At 48.5% G+C, this 23,711-nt stretch overlaps 1 protein-coding gene across 1 annotated transcript; it reads right to left on the reverse strand.

Annotated features, from left to right (window-relative positions):
- Positions 1–1,186: 1,186 nt before the first annotated feature.
- Trim25 (tripartite motif containing 25) lies at positions 1,187–23,143 on the reverse strand. Its single transcript, XM_090351074.1, has 9 exons — positions 22,484–23,143; positions 17,181–17,276; positions 12,409–12,642; positions 11,474–11,645; positions 9,965–10,030; positions 7,605–7,628; positions 7,228–7,311; positions 7,050–7,142; positions 1,187–6,551 (listed from the first exon to the last, which is right to left on the reverse strand). The coding sequence occupies exons 1-9, from the start codon at positions 23,078–23,080 to the stop codon at positions 6,022–6,024; spliced, it is 1,896 nt and encodes a 631-aa protein (XP_090207200.1). The 5' UTR covers positions 23,081–23,143; the 3' UTR covers positions 1,187–6,021.
- Between the last annotated feature and the right edge of the window lie 568 nt (positions 23,144–23,711).

The following is a 23,711-nucleotide window of genomic DNA, read 5'->3' on the forward strand; positions in this document are numbered from 1 at the left end:
AATACCAATACACCAGATCAACTCCCATAGAGAGCTGCAGTGGGATGTCATGGTGACCGGAGAGCCAGGAAACACTGGGCACGATGGAATAGTGCTTGTGCTAGTCTGGGCCTAAATTGGGTCCTGGTCAGGAGGCAGGGTAACAGGAAGCATGCAAACTCAAGATCCAAGACTGGCAGGTCCAATAACCCCCTATTGTCCAAGTCCCCGCCCTTGCCTCTAGTAATTCAGGCACTCCCATCACCTGGGAGGACAAGATGGCACTAGTTAAACTCAATTCCCTGCCATCCACCACGTAGCCAAGATGGCATCATGGAGACCCAGTATCCTTATCTCAACAGGCGTGGCCCCGTTGGCCATTCGCCCTGTCTTTGTTTCTGGATGAGTTACAGAGTGGTTAGGACTTTACCCTGGGATGGAATGGGTGGGCATTGCCTGGGTTTTGGCAGTTTAAGATGGGAAGATGGTGTTGTCCGTGTCACTAGACCTGCAGTTGCCGGGTGCTAGGCACTCCAGCAGGGGAGACAGAGCAACTGGACAGGAAACAGGAGGCTGAGCTTTCATGATATTGTTCTCAGCCTAAATCACTCTGCAAAGTGCTAGGTGTAGTTAAATACCAACACAGAAATGACAAGAAGAGCAAAGCCAGGCACAGCGGGGTCATCGGCTGGTTTTTTGGTCTTGTTTTTGCCTTAAAGTTTGGGACTGTTCGCTTTGCAGACCTTCTGCCTCCTGCCCTAATTCTTTATTTAAATCCAAAGCTCAAGTCTGTACCCCAAAGACGACAGGTGATGAAATGACCTGTTGTCTTCCTGTGCATGTGCATGTATGCAATCAACTTTTTTCTTTTAGTCATGCGACTTGAACTCAGTGCCTGGGTGCTATTCCCAAGTGCTTTTGCTTAAGGTTTTGAACTGTAATCCTCAGATCTGAACTTCCTGAGTAGCTAGGATTACAGGTGTGAACAACCACACCTAGATAATCTTTTTTGTCCTTCACTTTATCTCTTTATTTGGAATATGGGCTAAGGGATAGTCCCCAACAGGTCTGTCCTTGCTTTAGTCTTCAGCCCCATTCTGGTGGTCCCAAGGTGATCTGTCCTGACTGGCTACAAATCAAGGGAAATTATCCCGACATTCATGTTCCATCACTCATTCACTAGAATTCATAGGCACAGGAGAGCATATTAATCATTATAATTTTATTATAAAGGACACATAAAGATACATACAGGGCAAGGTTTGGGAAGGTCTCAAAGGCAGAACTTCTCTGCTCTGTCCTCATGGAATCAGGACATATCACTCTGTGAACAGAGCCATATGCTCACCAACCAGGAAGTTCCACTGAGCCTCCATGTCCAGAGATGTGAGAGGGAAATCATATGTAAGCAGGATCAACCAAATCACAGAACTCAATCCGTAGTCCCCTCTCCCAGAGATCAGATGCCCAGAAACCCCACCCCCGATTACATCACTGGACTTTCTCATGACCACCACCCATCTGGAGTTATATCATTTCTTGGCTTAAACTCTGGTATGATAACAAGGGGCTTCTGAACAAGGAAGACATTCCAACCACTAAGGAAATTCCATGAACCTAGAGCCCCTCCCTCCAGGAGTGAAGGACAAAGGCCAGCCAAATTCCTTAATATCCAGGAGCATCCAATTCATACCTCTACATTCCTTCCTCTCCAGATGAGGATAAAATCCACTGAACAAGACCAGTGGCTGGTCAGGCTGGGTTTTATTTATTTATTTTTTCAAAATGTTTTATTATACATATGATTAAAGATGACAACAGTAGAAAGAAGGAAGTCAAGGACTCTGCTCTCATCACTGTTTCCTGGTTACCCTCCTGTGAATTCATCTGTCCTTAACACACCCTGGCATGCTTCTGAAACGAAGCCCAAGCAAACAGGCACCCTCCTGGTTGGTGAATTCTTTAACCAAAGTTTCTTGAGTTGGTGCTGCTCTTTAGCTGACCTCAAAGCCGATGGGCCTGGGCTCTCAGACACCCTGGGACAGTAGCTTTTAGCAGTGTTTCATTGAAGAACACAAATGCTGTTTTACTGCCTCCTGAACTTCTATGGTGCATCAGCCAGCCTTGCCTTATTATCTTGTGTGTGTTCATGTGTGTGCACCTATATGTGTGTTGTTAGGTCCACACCTGGCAACAGTTTCCCTCCCCACACCCTTGCCTTCTCCTTCCATTTTGTGAAGGACAGCAAGTAGCCTTACCTGAAATCATCTGCACAAAAGCCACAATCACCTGACTGTGAGTCAGAAAAAGGACCCCAGGCTCTGAGGTTACTTCTACACCCGCTGTGGCCACCCACATCTCCTTCTCACCCTTCTCTTTGTCATTAGCTCGCGCTGCCACACGATACACCCTACTCTCCTGAAGTTTGGCTCTCCCAAATACTCTTTTTTTCCTGAACCACAAGGCTGTCTCCTTCTGGCAACCCTTATGTGTGTGATCACAGCCATGCCAGTATTAGGACTTAAAATCCAGGCTTTCTGTTTCGTTTTCTGTTGTTGTTGGTTGTAGGGCTGGAACTCTGGGCTTGGGTACAGTCTCTGAGCTCTTCAGCTCAAGGCTATCACCCTACCATTGGAGCCACAGCACCACTTTCGGTTTTCTAGTGGTTGATTGGAGATAAGAGTCTCACATACTTTTTAGTGCCTGGGCTGGCTTTGAACCAAGATCATCCTCAGATCTCAGCCTCCTGAGTAGCTAGGATGACAGGTGTGAGCCACCATGCCTGGCTAGGCCTTATGTTCTTATTTAGCTTTTCTGCTTGACTAGAGCTCTACCACTCATGCCATAGCTCCACTCTAGCTTTTTGCTAGTTCACTGGAGATAAAGGTTTCTTGAATTTGTCTGCATGGGCTGGCTTCAAACCAGGATCCTCAGATCTCAACATCCTGAATAGCTAGGATTACAGATGTGAGCCACCAGTACCCCACCCCTTATTATCTTCTTAAAGAATCACCTCTAAAACAATAAACTGAAGAAATAATAGTTCAAACACTTGGAACTAAATAAAATCAACAGTGGGAGGAGAAATGATGTAAAAGCTAAAGTATCAGTATTAATGATAGATCAGAGTTAATTAAATCACAGATAGCCAGGCTGTCTTGAATAATACCAAGACTTGACTTTGATCTTGGATTTGTCACATCTAAGTGACTGAGACAGTCTCTAGTCCCTGCATCTAAAACAGGATTTTATTTTAGTGTTTCTGGAACTTTCTGATACTTTTATAGCGTATCAGAGTGTTCCTGTTCACACATTAGGAGCCTTTTCCTCTATGAGGCAGTGCTAAGTGGTGGATTGGCATCATCTTCTCCCTTCTCCTCTGCCAGATTTCTGCCAACTGAGAAGAGGGAAGCATACAAAGGTTCATCCACTTTAGAACCCTACAAGTACAGCATCCCTGCAAGGTGATACAACAGAAAGAACAAGGGTGCACTCCTCAATTTACAAGGCCAAAGCACCTTCTACCCAGAAGGGCATACACAAGATACGTGCCTCCCAGTCCTGAGATGCTTCCTTGCCAACAAAGAGCCCTCAGTGCTACAAAAGAAAGTCCTCACAGGAGTCCTACAGGAAATGCTTGGCATTCTTCTTTTCTAAGCCCAGCTGTTACCCAAGGATGACTGGGCTTCAGGCAAGGCTTTTGTTTCAGAAGATCAATGAAACTGTTCTTGGACATCTTCGAAAGCAGAGAAGCCTCACCAAAGCACTTCTCCACGTTTCTGCTACGATATGCAGGCCTCCCTGCCAAGGTTTCTCTCCCAAGCAACTGCGAGTTGTTTGGGGAGAGGACACAGATCACACATCTGTCAGGAATACTAAGTGCTCCAAGCCTTAGAATTCCAGCCCAAGGCCTGAGATGTGTGTTACATCAGCAAAAACTCACATAGGAAGGGTTGGGGTCTAACTTTCCCAGTGGTAACCTCTTTTTGCAGTGGAAGCCTGACCAGAAGGAGTTCTCACCTTGAGAAAGCCCAGAGCTGAACTTGTGCCACAAGAGGCTAAATTTCTCACACTGATGTACATGTCTGCAGGATATCAAGGAACAAGAAAGGGTTCCAGCAATCTGTTCACGCCTGCCCCTCAATGGACTATAGGATACACTGTAAGGAAAATAGCATCACCCCTCTTCAGCTCACTCTTTCCTTGATTCTTAGAGATCTTTCTGATCTCTAGTCTGGTCCCTGTGGGCATTTAAAATTGGTTCCAAAAAGAAAGACAGCAGAAGGGACCAGGGGTCCGCAAGAATGGTGCTGTCCTCCCTGGGTCTGTAATATGGCCTTTTGAGCCATACAAAGTTACCCAAGTGGATGACCTAGGATGGTCCCTGCAGTGGCCACACACAGCATGACAGCAGTCTTCCAGGATAGAGCATGGCTGGCTGCTTGAGTGTGGTAACCATAGGAACCAACCTCAGTCAGTCCATTATCTAAAATGCAGGGCACAAGGACAGTATGGGTGTTAAGGCAAGGACTACAGTACGAGCGAAACCACTCAGTTCTGCTACCCCGGCCAGGGTCCCAGCTGTCCCACAGTTTAGAACATGGGAAAGGAAGAAATACCTTCAGCAAGACTCTGCAGTAGCTGCCAAGGTATCTTAAGTAAGATACTGAGAAGAGGAAGCCATTTTCATCCAAACTAGACTTGAGTCACCCTAACTCACCTAATCACGAATTTAACATGGGCTGATTCAGACCATAATTTGAAGCTTCAACAAGAACAAATTCAAGGGGAGGGCAATATTGAAATTCAAGGAAGGAAAGAAGCTTAGTTTGACTCAGTTGCTAGCACTGAAAGAATAAAAGATCTGAAATCCAATGACCCTGGAATTTTTCATTTGTATATGTTTTGTTGGTCATAGGGCTTGAACTCAGGACATGGTTACTGTCCCTGAGCTTTGTGGCTCAAGGCCAGCACTCTATCACTTTGAGACACAGCTCCACTTCCAGTTTTCTGGTGGTTAATTGGACATGAGTCTCACGGACTTTCCTGCCCAGGCTGGCTTTAAAGCATGATCCTTGGCTCTCAGCCTCCTGAGTAGCTAGGATTTGCAGGTCTGAGCCACCAGTAGCCAGCTCCTCATTATTACTACCAGCACTAGAACTGAAATGCAGGTCTGGGCACTGTCCCTTAACTTTTTTACTCTCCCACTTGGGTTACAGCATCACTGCTGACCTTTTATTTTTGGTAGCTCATTGGAGGTAAGAGACACATGACTTTCCTGCCTGCGCTGGCTTCAAAACCTTGATCCGCAGATCTCAGCCTCCTGAGAAGCCAGGATTATAGGCATGAGCCACGGGTGCTACATTGTTTTTTATTTTTGTGGGCCAAGGGGCTTGAACTTGGCCTGGGCACTATCCCTGAGCTCTTCAGCTCAAGGCTACCTTTGAGCCAAGCCCCCCTTCTCATTTTCTAGAGGTTAACTGAAGATAAGAGTCTCAGGTCCTTTTGTGCCCGGGCTGGCTTTCAACCTTGATTCTCAGATATCAGCCTCCTGAGTAGCTAGGATTACAGGCGTGAGCCACTGCACCCAACTGCTTTTTTTTTCTTTTTTAATCTAAAGAGTAATCAAAACTCCGAGATCTAAAAGCTATCCTAGAGAAAAAAACCTGTTTACCCATCACCTGAGAAAGAATGTGGGCATGGATTTTGTACAGGAGGAAAGGGGACATTAATGACTTTACTCTCCAAAGCTCTGCTCAGATGCCCAGCTGCCTGGAGATTTTCCAGAAGAGAGGGAAGAGGTTGCCCTGCCCTAGTGGGCACCAGGAGGTAGGCTTGCTTCCCCACCCACCAGACAATCGCCCTACCCCTTTCCCCAATAAATCCTCCTCTTACCACAGCTCCCACTTTCCCCAGCTCTCCCCACCCTTTCCAACACTGGGGACCCAGGGGAGCTCTCCGAGAATTCACTGCAGCCCATTTTCTAATCATGAGTCCTCCTCAGGCAGGGAGCCCAAGTCTATGGCCTGCCTTAGGGCCTGGCTAGTTGGAGGAGCAGATGGAGAGTGAAGTGCCCGCAGAGAATACCCAGAAGGCGGGATACAGAGCTTCAGTGAAGTCTGCCTTGAATTTGTACAACAGGTAGATCTTGTCGGGAACGGCAAAGAAGATGACAAAGCCGTGGTCACAGTTGAGAAGCACGCCTACCCGCGTGGCCTTGGTGGAGGGCAGCATTTTCTCCACATTATTGTGCCAGGAGGAGATCTTGTTGTTGAACCACTCTATGCACCAGGACTTGTCATTGCGGCCAAGCCGGCTCTCGGGGCCCTGCCGATTCATGCTGCCGTAGCAGACGCCTACCCCACAGAAGTTGTTCCTGCCCAGCTCCACCTCCCAGTAGTGAATCCCCTTCTTGTAGCAGTGCAGGCCCAGAACCTGAGAGCAGTAGGTGAACCTCTGGGGATGCAGCCGGTAGTTCTGAGGCACATCGGCTACGGATGCTGTGGTATAGTTCTCTGTCAATACCACCTTGTTGTGGGCAGTGTTGTAGTCCAGGATAATTCTAGAAGAATCTGAAAAGGCATCGCCCCAAGGAATTGATTACAAGGAGGCAAATTACTGTTACTTTTAGGCCTTTCTCTAACTGATATCTATATATTTCATTTGCTCTATCCATCTATCCACCACCTCGACATCCATCTACCCATCTACCATTTAAACTGCCCTACCATCCACCTTGCCACCCATCCATCCATCCATCCATCCACCCATCCACCCACCTCCACACCCACCCACCCACCCACCCAGTCATCCATTCATTCACCCTGCTACCCATCTACCTCATCATCTAGCCAGCCAGCCAGCCACCCACCTGTCCAGTCATCCATTCATCCACCCTACTACCCCTCTATTCATCCATCTTCCCATCTACACCATCATCCATCCATCCACCTACCCACCCAGTCATCCATCCATCCATCCACCTACATACCCACCCACCCAGTCATCTATCCATTCATCCACCCATCCACCCATCCATCCATCCATCCATCCAGAGCCAGGCTACTCACAAGCCTGCAGCTCAGTTCTGGACTTGATTAGGAAGCTGTTTAGTATCTTGTCCTTGACAGACATGGAACTTGGCTGTGCAGGGCTGGTTTTGGCTGCAATTGTGAGAGAAAACAGAAAGTATAATTCAGGACAAACTCAGAGTGAACACTCAAGTGTCTCTAGAGTACAATAGCTTACCATCTGAGACAGCTGGTTTTGAATCCACTGACTGTCTAGAAGCTTCAAAGCTGGGTAACTGGACATTTGAGGGAGGGGCAGAGGCTAGAATGAAGAGGAGAAACACGAGTTGGTGATATGACATAGAGGGATGGAAATGGCCTCTCTTTCTTTCCAAGCTGATCACCAAAAGCCACTACCATAAACACACACAGCCAGGGCTACCAGGGTTAGTCTAGATCAGGCTATGGCTCTTTTATTATCTCATACACATAGAAGCTCAGGCCTGCCTGTCTTGAGAGAACCCAGTCCTAAGACAAGACAAGACGGCTGCCAGCTGTTAGTTCTAGGCTCAGACAAGTCTCAAGTACAAAAAGACGCATAAATACACAACTTACACGTTTTCTTGGGCTTCTTTTCTTCTGAAAAAGAAAGTTTTCAGGATTATATTTTTAAGTGTACCATGTGACTTTTAAAAGATTGCAATCATATTCATTTCAATGAACTTGACTCATGCAAATAAAGCCAGGATGGAGATTGGAGGTGTAGCTCAGTTGGCAGAGTACTAGACAATAAGCAAAGTGTCATGCACTAAGTTCAAGTCCCTGCCTTAGACCAAAAAAAAAAAAAACTAGGATACTTTCATTCAAAAAATTGAAGGAGGGCAGGGAGTTTAGCCTAGTGGTAGAGTGATTGCCTAGCTTGCATGAAGATCCACGTTTGATTTGTCCAGGGGTAAGACGGTAGCCTTGAGCTCAGTGACAATGCCCAGGCCCAGGGGTAGGGCAGTAGCTTTGAGAGAAGAGCTCAGGGACAGCACCCAGTCCCAGAGTTCAAGCCCCATGACCCACAAAAGAAAAAAAAAAACCCACAAAGAAAGAAAAAAAAGAGAGAAACAAATCTAGATGAATCTATTTGAAGCCAGGCAAGGTTAAAAAAAAAAAGTGCTCTAGACTCTATATCCAAAATAACCAGTAAAATGCAAGGCTGGAGGCATGGCTCAAGTGACAGAATGCCAGCCAGCCTAGCAAGCACAAGGTGTTGAATGCAAACTCTACCACTCTGCCAAAAAAAACATTATTTATAGGAATACAGGTATTTAGATATCTCCCTACACAGTGAGCTAGGAAGAATGACACACACCCGTAACCACAGAATTCAGGTGGTTGAGGCAGAAAGATTTCAAGTCTAAGGCCAATCTAAGCTCCAGAAACAGTAATCGAGTTGGCACTGGTGGTTCATCCCTGTAATCCTACCTACTCAGGAGGCTGAGATCTGAGAATCTCAGGTTCAAAGCTAGCCCAAGCAGGAAAATCTCTTACTACAAAGCCAAAAGTGGAGCTGTGACTTCAGTGTTAGAATGTTAGCCTTGAGTAGAAAGCTAAGGGATAGCATCTGCCCTCTGAGTTCAAGCCCGTTATAGATAAGCTCTGTTTCTGCTGGTGGCATTTACTTCTCCTCAGCCCCATGTGGCATAGTACCACTTCTTGCAGGAGCTCACCAGCACCCTTCTCCTCACCTCTGCTCACTTCCAAGGGCCCAGCACCTGGGACCAAGGCCCCTCACTGCTCATTTCTTAGGAGCCTCCTGTATGTTGACTCATTCGCCCTCACTTCTTCCCTGACCCCAGCTGATTTATTTGGGGCCACTTTCAACATACAGGACCCTGAGTTTAACTAACACAGTGTTAAAAATTTTTCAGGGTGTCACTGTGCTAAATAGAAGAGTCTTCCTCGCAATCAGGGTGAATCTACATCATGGTGGATCTATAGCTTGGAAAGCATTCTCACAACCACTGCCCACAGGAATCTAAACACACACACCACCATCACCACCATCACCACCATCACCACCACCACCACCACCACCGCTGCCATCACCACCATCATATCATCATCATCCTGTGGTCTTAATATCATTTACTGCTAAAATGTGGACAGTTGGGGAAACTGTGGACCATTTTTCTTCTTCTTTTCTTTCTTTTTTGCCAGTCCTGGGGCTTGAACTCTGGACCTGGGCACTGTCCCTGAACTTCTTTTGCTCAAGGCTAGTGTTGTACCACTTGAGCCACCATATCACTTCTGGCTTTCTCTGTTCATGTGGTATTGATGAATTGAACCCAGGACTCTGTGCACACTAGGCAAGCCCTCTACCACTAAGTCACATTCCCAGCCCCCTGAGGGCCATTTTCCAACCCAACTCTGAAGATCATGCCCAGCAAAAGAAAACATTGATACTTGCAGGGCAGCAGGGTGGGAGTTGGGAGATGGAGAAATGCATGAATATCGAACTCCATTCATGAGTAAACCAATAAGCTGTGCGTGGGTGGTATTCATTTTTCATGAAGTGGAAAAAACTGGCTCAGTGGGAGATGGGGGGAGGCAACAAGGAATTGGGGTGGAGGACAGGCACCATTATAGGTCAGACAAGCTGCTGAAACCCGTGAGAGGCATGGCCTCCTTTCAGCCCCTCCACACCAGGGCTCCAGTTCAGCTGAGGAGAGACTCTACCACACGTCAGCCTTGGTGATCTGCTTTTCCAGACGGCCTCTCACCCAGAATGCTGGACGAGTGCCCCTCTCTGCTCCTGTGGAGCTCCATGAGGTCTACACCAGACTTCTCCAGAGAGATCCAGATCCTTGTGGTGAGCGGAGGTGCCCTGCACCTGTTCAACCCCTGTGAGGTCTCCCTCAAAGTGATGGCCAATCACAACCACACCAGTTGCCATGGGGGGGAGGGGACGTGAGGTGGCCACTTACGTGGGGTCTTCTTCACAGGACGTGAGGGTTTGCTTGCAGATTCTGTGCCACAGTCTCCTGACTCAGCTGTGACCAAAAAAACAATGACAACAATAATCCACTATACATGGCTCTTTTCCATTGACTCAGAAGCTGGCTTTGCCATGTGGCGGATAGAAGGGGGAAAATGTTTTCACTGACAGTCATTTGCATTGACTAACACTTCGCATCATTTGCAAGAGATAGAAACAAAGGCTTAAAAGAAAATAAGCCCTCTCCTCGCTACTTAAAATGTACTTGAGAGTGGGGTATACTGGCTCACACTGGTAATCTCAGTGACTCGGGAAGCTGTGATCTAAGGATCATGGTTTAAGGCAAGAATTTTTTAATTTAATTTTTACTTTTTTTTTTTTTTTGTCAGTCACGGGGCTTGAATTCTGAACCTGAGCACTATTCCTAAGCTGTTTTTCTTAATACTGCTATACTGCTTTGAGCCCCAGTTCTACTTCCAGTTTTCTGGTTTCACAGACTTTCTTACCTAGGCTGGCTTCAAACTATGATCCTCGGATCTCAGCCTCCTAAGTGATAGGATTCAAGGTATAGTCCACCAGCACTCAACGTGGCAAAACCCTGAAATCTGAGGATTGAGGTTCAAAGCCAGCCTGGGCACTAACATGTCCGGAGACTCTTATCTCCAATTAATTACCAGAAAACAGGAAGTGGTGTTGTGGCTCACGGGGTAGAGTGGTAACCTGGAGTTGAAGAGCTCAAGGACAATGCCCAGGACCACAGTTTAAGCCCCATGACCGACAAACAAACAAACAAACAAAAAAGAACAAACAAAAAAATATCTTCAAGTGGCCAAGTGCCAGTGGTTCATGACTGTAACCTTAGCTACTGAGAAGGCTGAGATCTGAGGATCAGGGTTCAAAGCCAGGCAGGCAGGAAAGTTGGAAGCTGGGAATGATATTGTAGCTCAAGCTAGCCTTGATTTTAAAAAAGGCTCAGGGAGGGACCAGGAGCGTGGCCTAGTGGTAGAGTGCTTGCCTACCATGCAGGAAGCCCTGGGTTTAATTCCTCCATATCACATACTCAGAAAAAGCCAGAAGTGGTGCTATGGCTCAAATGGTAGAGTGGTAGCCTTGAGAAAGCCCAAGGGCAGTGCCTAGGCCTTGAGTTCAAGCCCCAGGACTGGCAAAGAAAAAAAAAAGGCTCAGGAACAGCACCCAGGTCTTGAGTTCAAGCCCCAGAACTAAAACACACATACACACAATCCTGAAGTGGACATATAGCACAGTGGCAGAGTACCAGCCTTGAGTGAGAAGGCCAAATGAGATTGTGAGGCCCTGAGTTCAAGTACCAGCACACTCATACATGCACATATTCACACACACCATTTTGGAGAGCATCCTGATAACAGGATGCAGCAGAGATCTCTCTGCTGGGGAGAAGCTACCCACAAGCTCTGCGCCCTCTGCCTCCAGCCTAATGCAATGAGAAGACCCACTCAGTTTCAGAAATGGCTGTTACCTGAGTTGGATGGTTGCTCAGACTTCTTCTCAAAAGGCTGCCTGATGGCCCGCTTCAGCTCGTTCTTGAGGTCCAGGGTATTTTGGTAGACCTTCTTCAGGAGCTCATGATCCAGCTCCAATTTGGGGACATAGACTGGCTTTGATGAGACTCCCTGCAGTTTTGCCGCTTTCTGGAACAAGCCCAGAGGTGAAGGCAGGCCTGGGCTCGGTCCTCACCACCCTGTGCCCACAGGCGCTAACTAAGTTTAACCACCCTGTTTAAACCACAGGACCAAAGCTGCCAGGGGTTCGAGTGCCTCTGGTGAAGAGGAGGGCCAGGGTGAGACAAGCACCGCAGAAAGACTTCCACCCATGGTACAGATGCACGTGCCCTCGAGTGCCAACAGGGGTGTCATGAGGGTGGCTGGCCAATGGTCAGGATCCTGCTGCTGGCTCTGAAAACAAGGCTCCATTCATACAGTACCCACTGTATCTGGGGAGAGGAGAGCCTAGCTGTGCTCGGCATAGAGCACAACCTGGGGCTGTTGGTGAGACATAAGCCCGCGAGTCAATGTCAGGTTGGCACCACAGACCTTGAAGGCCATGATAAGGGGCATGAGGGCAGAAAGGGCAGGGGACGGCGCTTTCCAGAGGCCACATGGGAGAGGAGAGGAAGAGAATGTGGAGGCCTGTATAATTTGAGTTCAAGTCCCAGTACCAGTTTGGCCTAGTGGTAGAGTGCTTGCCTAGCATGCACAAAGACGCGGGTTTGATTCCTTAGTACCACATACATAGAAAAAAGCTAGAAGTGGTGCTGTGGCTCAAGGGGTAAGGTGCTAGCTTTGAGAATGCCCAAGGAGAGTGCCTAAGCCCTGAGTTCAAGCTCTAGGCCTAGCCAAAAAAAAAAAATAATTGTGATGCTGGACATTCAGCAGTTTCTCCACCATGACCCACCTCCAGAAACTCATACTCATCCCCCTTGGCCAGGCTTTGCTCGATGTCCGCCTTTAGGCTCTGGATCTCACTCTTCTTCTTGAGCAGGATCTGGTAAATGTTTTCATACTTGGTGCTGACCCTCATCTCTTCTTCCTTTATCTTGCGTATGGAGCTGGCCTCCACAGAGTCAATGAGCGCCTTCATTTCCAGGTATTCTTGTCTCAGCTGCTCCACTTTCCTGTTTGCAAGGTCCTAGGAGGGCGGAAGTGGGAAGGCTTCCATCAGAAGGGTGGGTGTGCTGTGGCTGCTGCCCCACGTGTGAGTGCAGTGGGAGCCTTCTGTGGGAGGGTGCCTGATTCATTTGGCAATGCCTAGTCTGTGTGCGGGTTTCCATACCCCACAACCCAACAACTGGAATCCTATGGATGTTCTCTAGAGAATTTTGCACACCTGCCCTAGAGACACACACACGAATGTACACAAGCAGCATTATTTCTAACAGCAAACCCAAGACAGACAGTGCTGCATTCAGGTAGTCCTCAATAATCAAGAGCCTGAGACACCAGGCTCACTTGACTTGAACCCAGGAATTTGGAAGCCAGACTGGGCAATATAGGGAGAGCATTTCAAAAACAAAAACAAAATAAAACAAAACATGCCACAAACTCTCCTGATGGAATTCAGTAGTCATAAAATTTAATAAATGAAAACCATGCCTGGATACAAATCTCCATAGAGAAGAGCAACTTGTAGAATGATGGACTTAAAAGAAGCTTAGAGGGGGCTGGGAATTTGGCCTAGTGGTAAAGTGCTTGCCTAGCATGCACAAAGACCTGGGTTTGATTCTATGTACCACGTACATAGAAAAAAGCTGAAAAAAGTGCTGTGTCTCAAGGGACAGACTACTAGCTTAGAGGGAAAAAAAAAAGAGAGAGAGAGAGAGAGCCTAAAGACAGTGCTCAGGCCCTGAGTTCAAGCCACAGGACTGGAAAAAAAAAGAAGCTTAGTGTCAGGTGCAGTGGCTCATGCCTGTAATCCTAGCTACCCGGAAGGCTCAGATCTGAGGATCACGATTCAAAGCCAGCTGGGGCGCCAAAGTCCATGAGACTTTTATCTCCAATTAACCACCAGAAAACCAAAAGTAGCACTGTGGCTCAACGGATAGGGCATTGGTCTTGAGCTGAAGAGCTCAAGGCTCAGGTTCAGAGTTCAAGACCCATAACTGACCAAAAAAGAAGGAGAAGCAGCAGCAGCAGTAGTGGCAGCTTGGAAAAAGAAATTGGTGTTTACTGCTAAGGAATTTATGTGTGTGTGTGTGTGTGTGTGTGTGTGTGCACACGTGTGTACGTATGTGTAAGTACGCACTTGAATTCAGGGCCTTCCATTTTCCCTTGGCATTTTCTTTCTTTCTTTACTTTCTTTTCTTTGCTTTTTTTTTTTTTTTTTTTTTTTTGCCAGTCCTAGGCTTGAGTTCAGGGCCTGAGCACTGTCCTTGGGATTTCTCAAGGCTAGAGCTCTACCACTTGAGCCTCAGCACCACTTCTGGCTTTTTTTCTATGTATGTGGTACTGAGGAATCAAACCTAGGTCTTCGTGCATGCTAGGCAAGCACTCTACCACTAGGCCAAACTCCCAGCCCCTCTCCCTTGGCATTTTAACCAAGGTTAGCACTCTACTAAATGAGCCACAGCCCCACTTTCGGCTTTTTGCTTTTGAATTGGAAATAAGAGTTCACGGACTTTTTCCCCCAGGCTGACTTCAAACCACCATCTTCATATCTCAGCCTCTAAAGTAGCTAGGATTATAGATGTGAGCCAGCCACTGGCACCTGGCTTCAGCTACTTCTTCTTTTTTTTTTTTTTTTTTTTTTGCCAGTCCTGGGCTTGAGCTCAGGGCCTAAGCACTGTTCTTGGGCTTTTCTCTCTCTCTCTCTTTTTTTTTTTTTGCCAGTCCTGGGCTTGTACGCAGGGCCTGAGCACTGTCCCTGGATTTTCTCAAGGCTAGAGCTCTACCACTTGAGCTGCAGCACCACTTCTGGCTTTTTGCTACGTATGTGGTACCGAGGAATCGAACCCAGGTCTTTGTGCATGCTAGGCAAGCACTCTACCACTAGGCCAAACTCCCGGCCCATTCTTTTTCTTTTTTTCAGCTAACCCTTTACTTAGCCACCTGTAATGTGACCACCAGCATCCTCAGTGTTCATTCTTTCCTTTTTCCCTTTGTATGAGAGCACCCTCAAGTTCCTTGAGGGCACCTCGTGGCCTGGACTACATTTCCCAGACTCCCCTGCTACAAGGTTTGGCCTGGTGACCTAACTTCTTCTAATGGGCATGGTCCTGTAACAAGTTCAACCCATGTCATGTGCTTAAAAGGAAGTTGCTTGGAGTTCTTTGTGGCCTCTCCATTCCTCTTTCTAAAGACTACAACAAAGTGATGATGACCCAGGGAGGAATCCCATAACAGCCCAGCAGGTGACCCTGCATACCTTCTAGAAGACAAAGTCATTAAGTCAGTCAGCTAATGTGCTGGTCACTGATGCTCACATTATTTCAGAAATGATGATGGACTGTTCACTCTTTGAAGTTAAGCCAGGTTCACTTCACTTGGGCAAGGCTCAGCTAGGTCTAGGTTATGGATAAACCTTTTCCTCCTGCCTCTGGTATGCAGAATCCTCTTACTTCTGTTGCTGCCAAGACCTTCTGCTATCTAGAAGCCTCTAACTTTGTGCACCTCTTTTGGTCTTCTGCTACTTTCTGCTCTTGTGGCTGGTTCTCATCTACCAGGCATGGGGTTTTCCAATATACCTAGCTTCAACCAAAGACATAAGGTTGTAACCTTGTAGAATAAGAGGACAGTAAGAAGAAAGGGTCCCGCCAGGCACTGCTGGCTCACACCTGTAATCCTAGCCACTCAGGAGGCTAAGATCTGAGGACTCATGTTCAAATCCAGCCTGGGCAAGAGTCTTTGAGGTTTATTTTGTTTGTCTGTTGCTCAGTCGTGGGGCTTGAACTCTGGGCCTGGGCACTGACCCCGGGCTCTTCAGCTCCAGACTAGTGCTCTACCACTTTGAACCACTTCCAGTTTTCTCACAGCCTTTCATGCCCGGGCTGGCTTTGAATCTTCATCCTTAGATCTCAGCCTCCTGAGTAGCCAGGATTACAGGCATGAGCCACTGGCACCAGTCTCTCTGTGAGGTTTTGTTTGTTTCCTCCAATTAACCAGCAAAAAAAAAAGCCAGAATTAGAGCTATGACTCAAGCGGTAAAGTAATAGCCTTGAGGAAAAAAAAAAAAACAAAAACTAAGGAACACCCTTGAGTCCTAGGCCCTCGGTTCAAGCCTTAGTATCAGTACAAAATAAAATAAAATAAAAATCCCTTATATATCAGTGACTGTTGTGCAATTCCTCCTGTAGTGTTCTTTCCTGCTTCCTGCCATAGTCAAGCTGGCTCACCAAAGATAGGCCACATTCCAGAGCCTGAGAGCATGACCTTGGTTAGAATAAGGATATCTGGAGATATAAATAACTAAGGGCCTGGAGATCCAGGGTTGACTGGTGTGGGGTTGGTGTACAGCCCTGTGATATGGGTCCCTAATCTGCGAGGGAGGAGAAGGCACAGAGGGAGAAGGGGGAGCCAAGCAGAGATCAGGCAAATTGGAGCAGTGCAGACCGAAGCCTGTGATTCCTAAGCTGTAGGACAAGAAGAGGCGAGGAAGAACTCTCCCTAGAGACTTTGGAGACAGTGAGGACTTGCTAATAAGACCTTGATGTGGGAGTTTTGGCCTCCACAACTGTTAAATTTTTTTCTATTGTAAACTATTCATAGTCCATGTCAATTTATTACTGCAGACATAAGAAACAACTATGCTTCCTTTATATATATATATATATATATATATATCAACATAGATATACATCTACGTATATAGATAGATAGGTAGATTTATTTTTTCTTTTTTTGGTGGGTTAAGGAGCTTGGACTCTGGGCTCTTTAGCTCAAGGCTACCACCCTACCCCACTTTGAGCAACAACACCACTTCCCGTTTTCTAGTGGTTAATTAGAGATGAGTCTCATGGACTTCAGTGGCCAGGCTGGCTTGGAACCACAATCCTCAGATCTCAGCCTCCTGAGTAGCTAGGATTACAGGCGTGAGCCATCCCACCCGGCACTTCCTTTTCATAAAGAGGTATGACTCCAGCAGTATGTACTTTGGTTTCCTATTTTTCTCCCATTTCATATTATAATGACTTTTCTATGTTTCTACCTCTTCTTTTCCTCAGTACTGAGGTTTGAACCCAAGGCATTCTTGGCAGGTGTCCTACCACTTGAGCCACACCCGCAACCCTTTCGCTTTTGCGTTCTGTTTTTATTTTTATCTAGAGCCTCAATAACTTTGTATAGACTGGCCTCAAACTCCCAGTCTTTCTCTCTCTACCACCCTTAATAGCTGGGGTTACAGCTATTATGGCTACCATATGGGCTCTATGTTAATACATTTTAGTCTTAATTTGTAACAGCTCCCTAAGCTGTTACAAATGGTGGTTGTGTTGAGTTTTGGATTCTGGAGGGACTGAAGTCTGAACTGGAGACTTGAGTTACACCCCCAGGCTTGCCCATTTTCAACTTGGGTTTATAAAGAATCTTGCTTGGGTACGTGGCTTCTTTGCATGCTTTGCCAGGATGACATTTAAATCAGACCCAATGAGTGTACCCAGCACTCATGTTCTAAGACATGTCTTCCACACAGAGGTTGAAGGGAACCGTACCTGGGGTAGCAAATGGGGTACTCACCCGCACACCCTGTTGCCTGACTTTCACATCCTCCAGCGCTTTGGATGCCCCATTGAGGTGACTGTACATGATGGTTAGTTTATGTCTCAGTTTATTCTGTAGAGGAAATAAACAAGGGTTAAGAGAACCCCCTTCTGCCCCTACCCCCAATCAGGAGTCACACTGTGTACTGATTTTGGTGCTGCTGTGATCCCATATTCTGCCAGCTTGGAACTTCTTTGGCTGTCTCTATCTCTTTCTCTCTTTTTGACAGTGGTGGTGCTTGAACTTAAGGCCAGGATGCTCTTATCTATTTTGCTCAAGGATGACACCCTACCACTTGAGGCACAGCTCTGCTTCTAGCTTTTTTTTTATGGGCTAACTTTAGATAAGAGTCTCTAAAGTTTGTCTGCATGAACTGGCTTCAAACCAGGATCCTCAGATCTCAGCCTCCGGAGTGGCTAGGGTTACAGCCGTGGGTCACCAACACCTGGCTTCCTAGAGCTTCTTAGAGCCTATCATATGTACTTATCCCCTGCATCTCTAAAGGAGGACAGGGTAGAAAAGACATTGGGACATGGATACAGAAAGTTCCAAGCCCCAATTTCCAACTGACTCCTGCCTCAGTTTTCTTGGGCGTGAATTACATAGGGCTGTTCCCACCTGTAGGGCTCGCCATGGGATCAATGAAATAAGATGTGGATTCAGCACCCTGCCTGGTCTTTGTAAGGTCAGATGAAATGCCACCTTCTATAACTGGAGATTTCTTCACTAGGACTCACTCAACAGCTGATGAAACTGTGCCAAGGGTGGCAACAAGTGGCTGTGCTGCGCGGCCACAGACGCGGTAACAGCTGCTGTCATTCAGGCACATCTACCACAAACCTACCACTGCAAACCATCCCCAAAGCAGGCAAAATATCAAGGAAGAAAACTGCCAAACGATGTTAAAAAGCGACTGAGCACCCATGACTCATGCCTATAATCCTAGCCACCCAGGTGGCTGAAATCTGAGGATTATAGTTTGAAGCCAGTCCAGATAGAAATGTCAGTGAGACTCCCATCACTAAGTAACCAGCAAAACGGCAGGCAGTGGAGCTGTGACTCAAGTACCAGCCTTGGGAGAAGAGACACACACATCAAAAAGACACCAAAAAATCTATCAAAGCAGAGGACCCCGAATAAGAGGAACCAGAAGAAAAAAACAACAACAACAAAAAACAAGCCTGGGGGGGAAGCTGCAGGAAATTCTGCCGGCCTCAGGAAGGTGGAGGGACAAAATCCACAGTCCATGCTGCATCTCAGGACTGACAAAAAGATGAACCAGCCAGTCACAGGGCTACAGGCCAGATGCAAAGCCCTTCAATTGCTAAAAGTAAGCTAAACTACTTCAAATTCCTTGCCTCCTAGCCTCACCTACAAACAAAGGTATGAAGAAAGACATGGTTATGTGCATGAAGACAATAGCCTCATAGTATTCCTCCATGTTTTTACCTCAATACCTGAGTGTCTTTTGCACCTGCTTAGGTGAAATGCTAGGCACAGACATGGGAAGAAACAGCTACCACCACCATACTAACCACCATGACAATATGTGTAATTATACGTATTGTTCCAGTGAGCAACAAATACTACCTTTTCAAAGCAGGAACAAGACTGTTTGTTGGCCAAGAAACAATGGTTCATGTCTGTAATCCCAGCTACTTCAGGAGGCTGAGATCTAAGGATCACAATTCAAAGCCAGACTAAAGCAGACAAATCCAAGAGTCTCTTATTGTTAATTAACCACTAAGGAGCCAGAAGTGGAGGTATAGTGCAAGTGGTAGAGTGCCAGCCTTGAGCAAAAGAGCCAAGTAAGAGTGAGAAGCAAACACACACACACACGCACACGCACGCACACACGCACACACACACACACACACACACACACACACACACACACAGACACTATGGACCTTTACAGATAATGACACTGAAACACAGAAAAATTAGGTCACTTATCTAAAAATCACATTGTCATTAATTAGCCTATTTATGGTTCTGGTATTAAAATTACAAACATGGCCAGGCACTGGTGGGTTACACCTGTAATCCTAGCTACGCAGGAAGCTGAGATCTGAGGATCACAGTTCAAAACCAGCCCAGACAGTAAAGTCTGTGAGATTCATCTCTAAATAACCACCAGAAAACAGGAAGTGGAACTGTGGTTCAAAATGGCAGAGTGTTGTCTGGGAGTTTGGCCTAGTGGTAAGAGTGCTTGCCTAGCACGCACAAAAGACCCAGGTTTGAATCCTTGGTACCACATACATAGAAAGACCTGGAAGTGGTGCTGTGGCTCAAGTGGTAGACTGCTAGCCTTGAGGAAAGCCCAAGGACAGTGTTCAGGTCCTGAGTTTAAGCCCCAGGACTTGCAAAAAAAAAATGATGGAGTGTTAGCCTTGAACAAAAGAGCTCAGGGACAGCACCCTGTGATTGGCCAAAAAAAAAAAATATAGGGCCAGGAGTTTGGCCTAGTGGTTAAAGTGCTTGCCTAGCATGCATGAAGACCCGGGTTCGATTCCTTGGTACCACATACATAGAAAAAAGCTGGAAGTGGTGCTGAGGCTCAAGTGGTAGAGCTCTAGCCTTGAGAAAGTCCAAGGACATTGCTCAGGCCCTGAGCTCAAGCCCAGGACTGGCAAAGAAAAAAAAGAAAAAAAAAATTATAGACATGACCAAACTAAGCATGCTTGTTTTTTGTTGTTGTTTGTTTGTTTTTTGTGGGTCATGGGGCTTGAACTCTGCTTAGGCACTGTCCCTGAGCCCTATCCTTGAGCCAAGTCCCACTTCCCGTTTTCTAGTGCCCCTGTTGGCCTCCTGAGTAGGTAGGATTACAGGTGTGAGCCACCGTGCCTGGCTCACGCTGGTAATTTTTAAGGGAAATTACCAGCCTTCTGTGGCTCTCCCCTTCACTTTCCTACTTCTCTCTACTATAGACTCTGGGCTGAATCTGACCTTGAATCAGTAACAATCTCATGTTAAGATTGGAAGCAAACATCAAGGCCATATAAACTCAACCAGAAAGACCAAGTCACTAACTCCACCTCTGGCTCAGATACTTTGGGACCAAAGGCCAAACAAAGACAGGTAGACAGATCTGGCCTGGTAGAACTGGAAGAGACAGGAAAGCCACCAGTAACTGCTGGGTTTCCATGAGCTAGCTGCTCTTAGCAGTATACCTGGAGCCCTACATTTTGAAACATGTTATCTCCCATTAATTAAATGATAGTCTACTCTTCATGGATAAAGACCCATACAACTTAAGACTGAAAAGCAGACTAGGGGCCTTCATATCCACAAAGAGCTCCCCCAACTCCCACCCAAATCAAGGGCCACTTGAAAATACATTAGGATTGTCACAGGCCAAGGACTTGGATGCACCATGTAGGAGGCTACAGAGTCCTGAGTCTGATGATCACCATTGGAGCACTGCCCAGCAGGGCAGAGAAGTAGCAACAGCAGTAAGCCAGGCTGAAAGGTGACTCGTGGGAGTTGGCTTGATGAAGGAATCTTGCTACAAGAATTGAAAAGCTAAGCTAAGCATGTAGCCTTGAGCACAAAAGCTCAGAGACAACATACACCTAGGCCCTGAGTTCAAGCCCCAGGACAGGTACAAAAAAAGCTGAGCATGTTTAGAATGAGCAATGTTGGGTGGGATTCCACCTAGGAACTGGTTCTAGCCAGGCTAGGAAGGCTCTTGCTGCCCGCCTGCTTTTGCCTCTGTGGATAAGAGTTTCTAAAAGTGCTTCTCTTTCAGAACCAGGCTGCTAGGCCTGGCTCTACTAGAAATGAATTGTCCATCCACACGAAATGTGTTTTTACAGACTGCTTCATCCTCCCCACCCCCACCACCCCAATAATCTTCTGAGTTCACTTTTCACCGCTTCCCAGCTGAGAAGGCAAGTCAGGATTGAAACCCAGATCTTCGTACCAGATCTCGGGAGCCTTACCCTTTGCCACTAGATCCTGCCTAAGCTGCACTTCCCACAAGGCTTATCTCCCCAGAGCCTTCCAGCTACCCTTAGATGGACGGAGGGAGGAGAGAGGGATCCTATTAATTCCACTTGGCAAAAGATGAGGCTCACAGATCTGCTGGGTCATATCCTAAGCCACAGAGCTGTATTGGGGAAAAACAGGGCTCTTGGCCCCCAAAGCCAGGTAAATTTCTTTCCTGGAAGAGGTGGAGACTGAGGGATCTATAACCAAATCACTTGTGCCACATGGGTTAACTTGAAGGGCGTGCCTTGAGACTCAGGGCAAAAGTCTTCAGGAGCACAGCTCAGATCCAGAGAGGTGACAAGGCCAGGTGAGGACTGTGGCCCGGGCAGGACAGAGTAAGGCCTGTGTCCTGGTCCTGGCACTACTGCCAACCTCACCAACATGGCCCAGGCTTGTCTCCACTAACCACACCAGGACAGAGTGCCATGAAATCAGGCCCTACCTTTGAGCTTACACTGAGAGAACAAAAGGTTGGTCAGGTCCTCTCATCCTCTGCTTTAGGTCCATAGAGGGATACCCTAAGCCATTAAGAACATGGCAGATCTCAGAGTTGTAGCACCCTCATTTTATCCCTCCCCCTCCTGGGTAAGGGGCCAAAACCTGCTCAAAGTCCCACTCAGGGGCAAAGGTCACTATGGTGCAATAGTGTTGTGTGACCCTGTGAATCACATCCGGGTATCCCTGGGGCTCTGATCATCCTCCCTACCCCACTACACCTCTCCAAGCCCTCAGGCCTCAGAGACCATCCTGTGCTCAGGGCTCCATATAGAGAGCTGAATTGGAGTCTGGCCCATGGGGAGACCAGAAGTGACAAAATTTGAGTCAAAAGCACTTACTAAACACACCACTTACAGCATTCACTGTGCTGAGTTCACTTCTCCACCTCAGCTGCCTGAGACTGGGAAACGAAACTAATCACGCAGAGAGGTAAGGGTCCCCTGGGCTGTAACTGGGGGAGCAGAGGTGACCTCAGGGTTCCTCTTTGATCTTCAACACTGTGCTGAACAGCACAGGCTTGGGGGATGGGGCAGACACACAGCCCTGCCTGTGGCTTCCGTGGTCTCCTCTGCGAAGTGGGGAGGGGGGGTTGTGTCCCACCAGCCCCAATATGGCCTGCAACCCAGGCAACTGGGTCTGTCTCAGGCTCCCCGGAAACCTCACGGTGTGGCCGAGGTACCGCCCCCTCCCCCGCGGCGTGGAGCCCGAGCCCAGAGGACCCCACTCGGCCCTTCTGCGGGCCCTCCCACCCTCTCCCACCCCACCCCCGGCAGCCGGCCCCGCCCTACCTCCAGGTCGGCACTGGCCTGGCTCAGGGGCGCGGGGGAGCAGGTCTTGTGCTCCACTAGGCAGATGTGACAGATGCACTCGCCGTGCTCGGGGCAGAAGAGCTCCCGCAGGCGGTTGTGCTGGGGACATTTGCGTCGCAGGAGGTCTCGAACCGGCGGCTGCAGGGGGTGATCCTGGAAGGCGGGGCTGTCGAGGTGCGGCCGCAGGTGCTCCTGGCAGAAGGAGGCCATGCACACCAGGCAGGTTTTCACGGCCACCTCCTTCAGGCAGTGGTCGCAGGCCACCTGGCCGGCGGGGCTGGGCGGCGGGGCGCGGGCGGGCGGCGTCCAGTCGGCGGCGGCGGGGGCGCGGCCCTGCTCGGCCTGCAGGAACTGCTCCACCACGAAGCACAGCACCGTGTTCTTCTGCAGCTGCGGGCGCGCCTGGAAGTCGGAGCGGCACTGCGGGCAGCGGATCGGCGTGCCCGGGACCGACCACGTCTCGTCCAGGCACGAGCGGCAGAAGTTGTGGCCGCACGGGGTGGTCACCGGCTCCTTGAAGGGCTCCAAGCAGATGGAGCACGACAGCTCCTCGGCCAGCGGGAACAGCTCGGCCATGGCTTCCCGTGGGGCTGGGGCGACGCGGACGGGGCGGACGGGGCGCACGGGACTCGACCGCCGCCGGCCCCAGAACCGAAACTGAGCGCGGGAAGGGGCGGCGCCTTGGGTGGTTTTATTTTTTCAGGAAGTCACGTGGGAGGCCGGGGTGGGGAGGGGGGGCAGGGCCCGCGGCGAGGCGGGGCCCCTGCGCGGTGGGGGTGGGGCGGGGGCGCTGGGGTTCCCGGCATCCCCGCGTACTGGTGTTTTGGGGGGTGCACTGAGGCTGTGTGGAGTACCCCGAGATGACTTCCAGGCAAGATTGTACTCCAAGCAATGGGGGACCCCCCCCCCGTCCCTCCGCCTCTCCCCCTCCCCCTCCCCCCTTCCAGGCATGGCTGGTTTTCCTCCCAGGAAGGGGTGGCACGGGCCTCCCGCAATCCCAAGAGTTCTAGCAATCCACGGGGGTTCCACAGCGGGTTCTAGACCGCCCTGGACCACGGGAGGGAGAGGGCGGGACCGCCTTCCTGCCTCCCCCACCCCGCCCCCCATCTTCTTCCATCCTGGCTCTCACCTACAGACACACTCAGATTTACAGCTGGTGATTTCATTCACTCCCCGGGTACCTGTGGTTGCCAGGCTGAGATCTGAG

Source organism: Megascapheus bottae, chromosome 17 (genome assembly GCF_031878675.1).
Source record: "Megascapheus bottae isolate mThoBot1 chromosome 17, mThoBot2.hap1, whole genome shotgun sequence".
In the NCBI taxonomy this organism is placed as follows: Eukaryota; Metazoa; Chordata; class Mammalia; order Rodentia; family Geomyidae; genus Megascapheus; species Megascapheus bottae.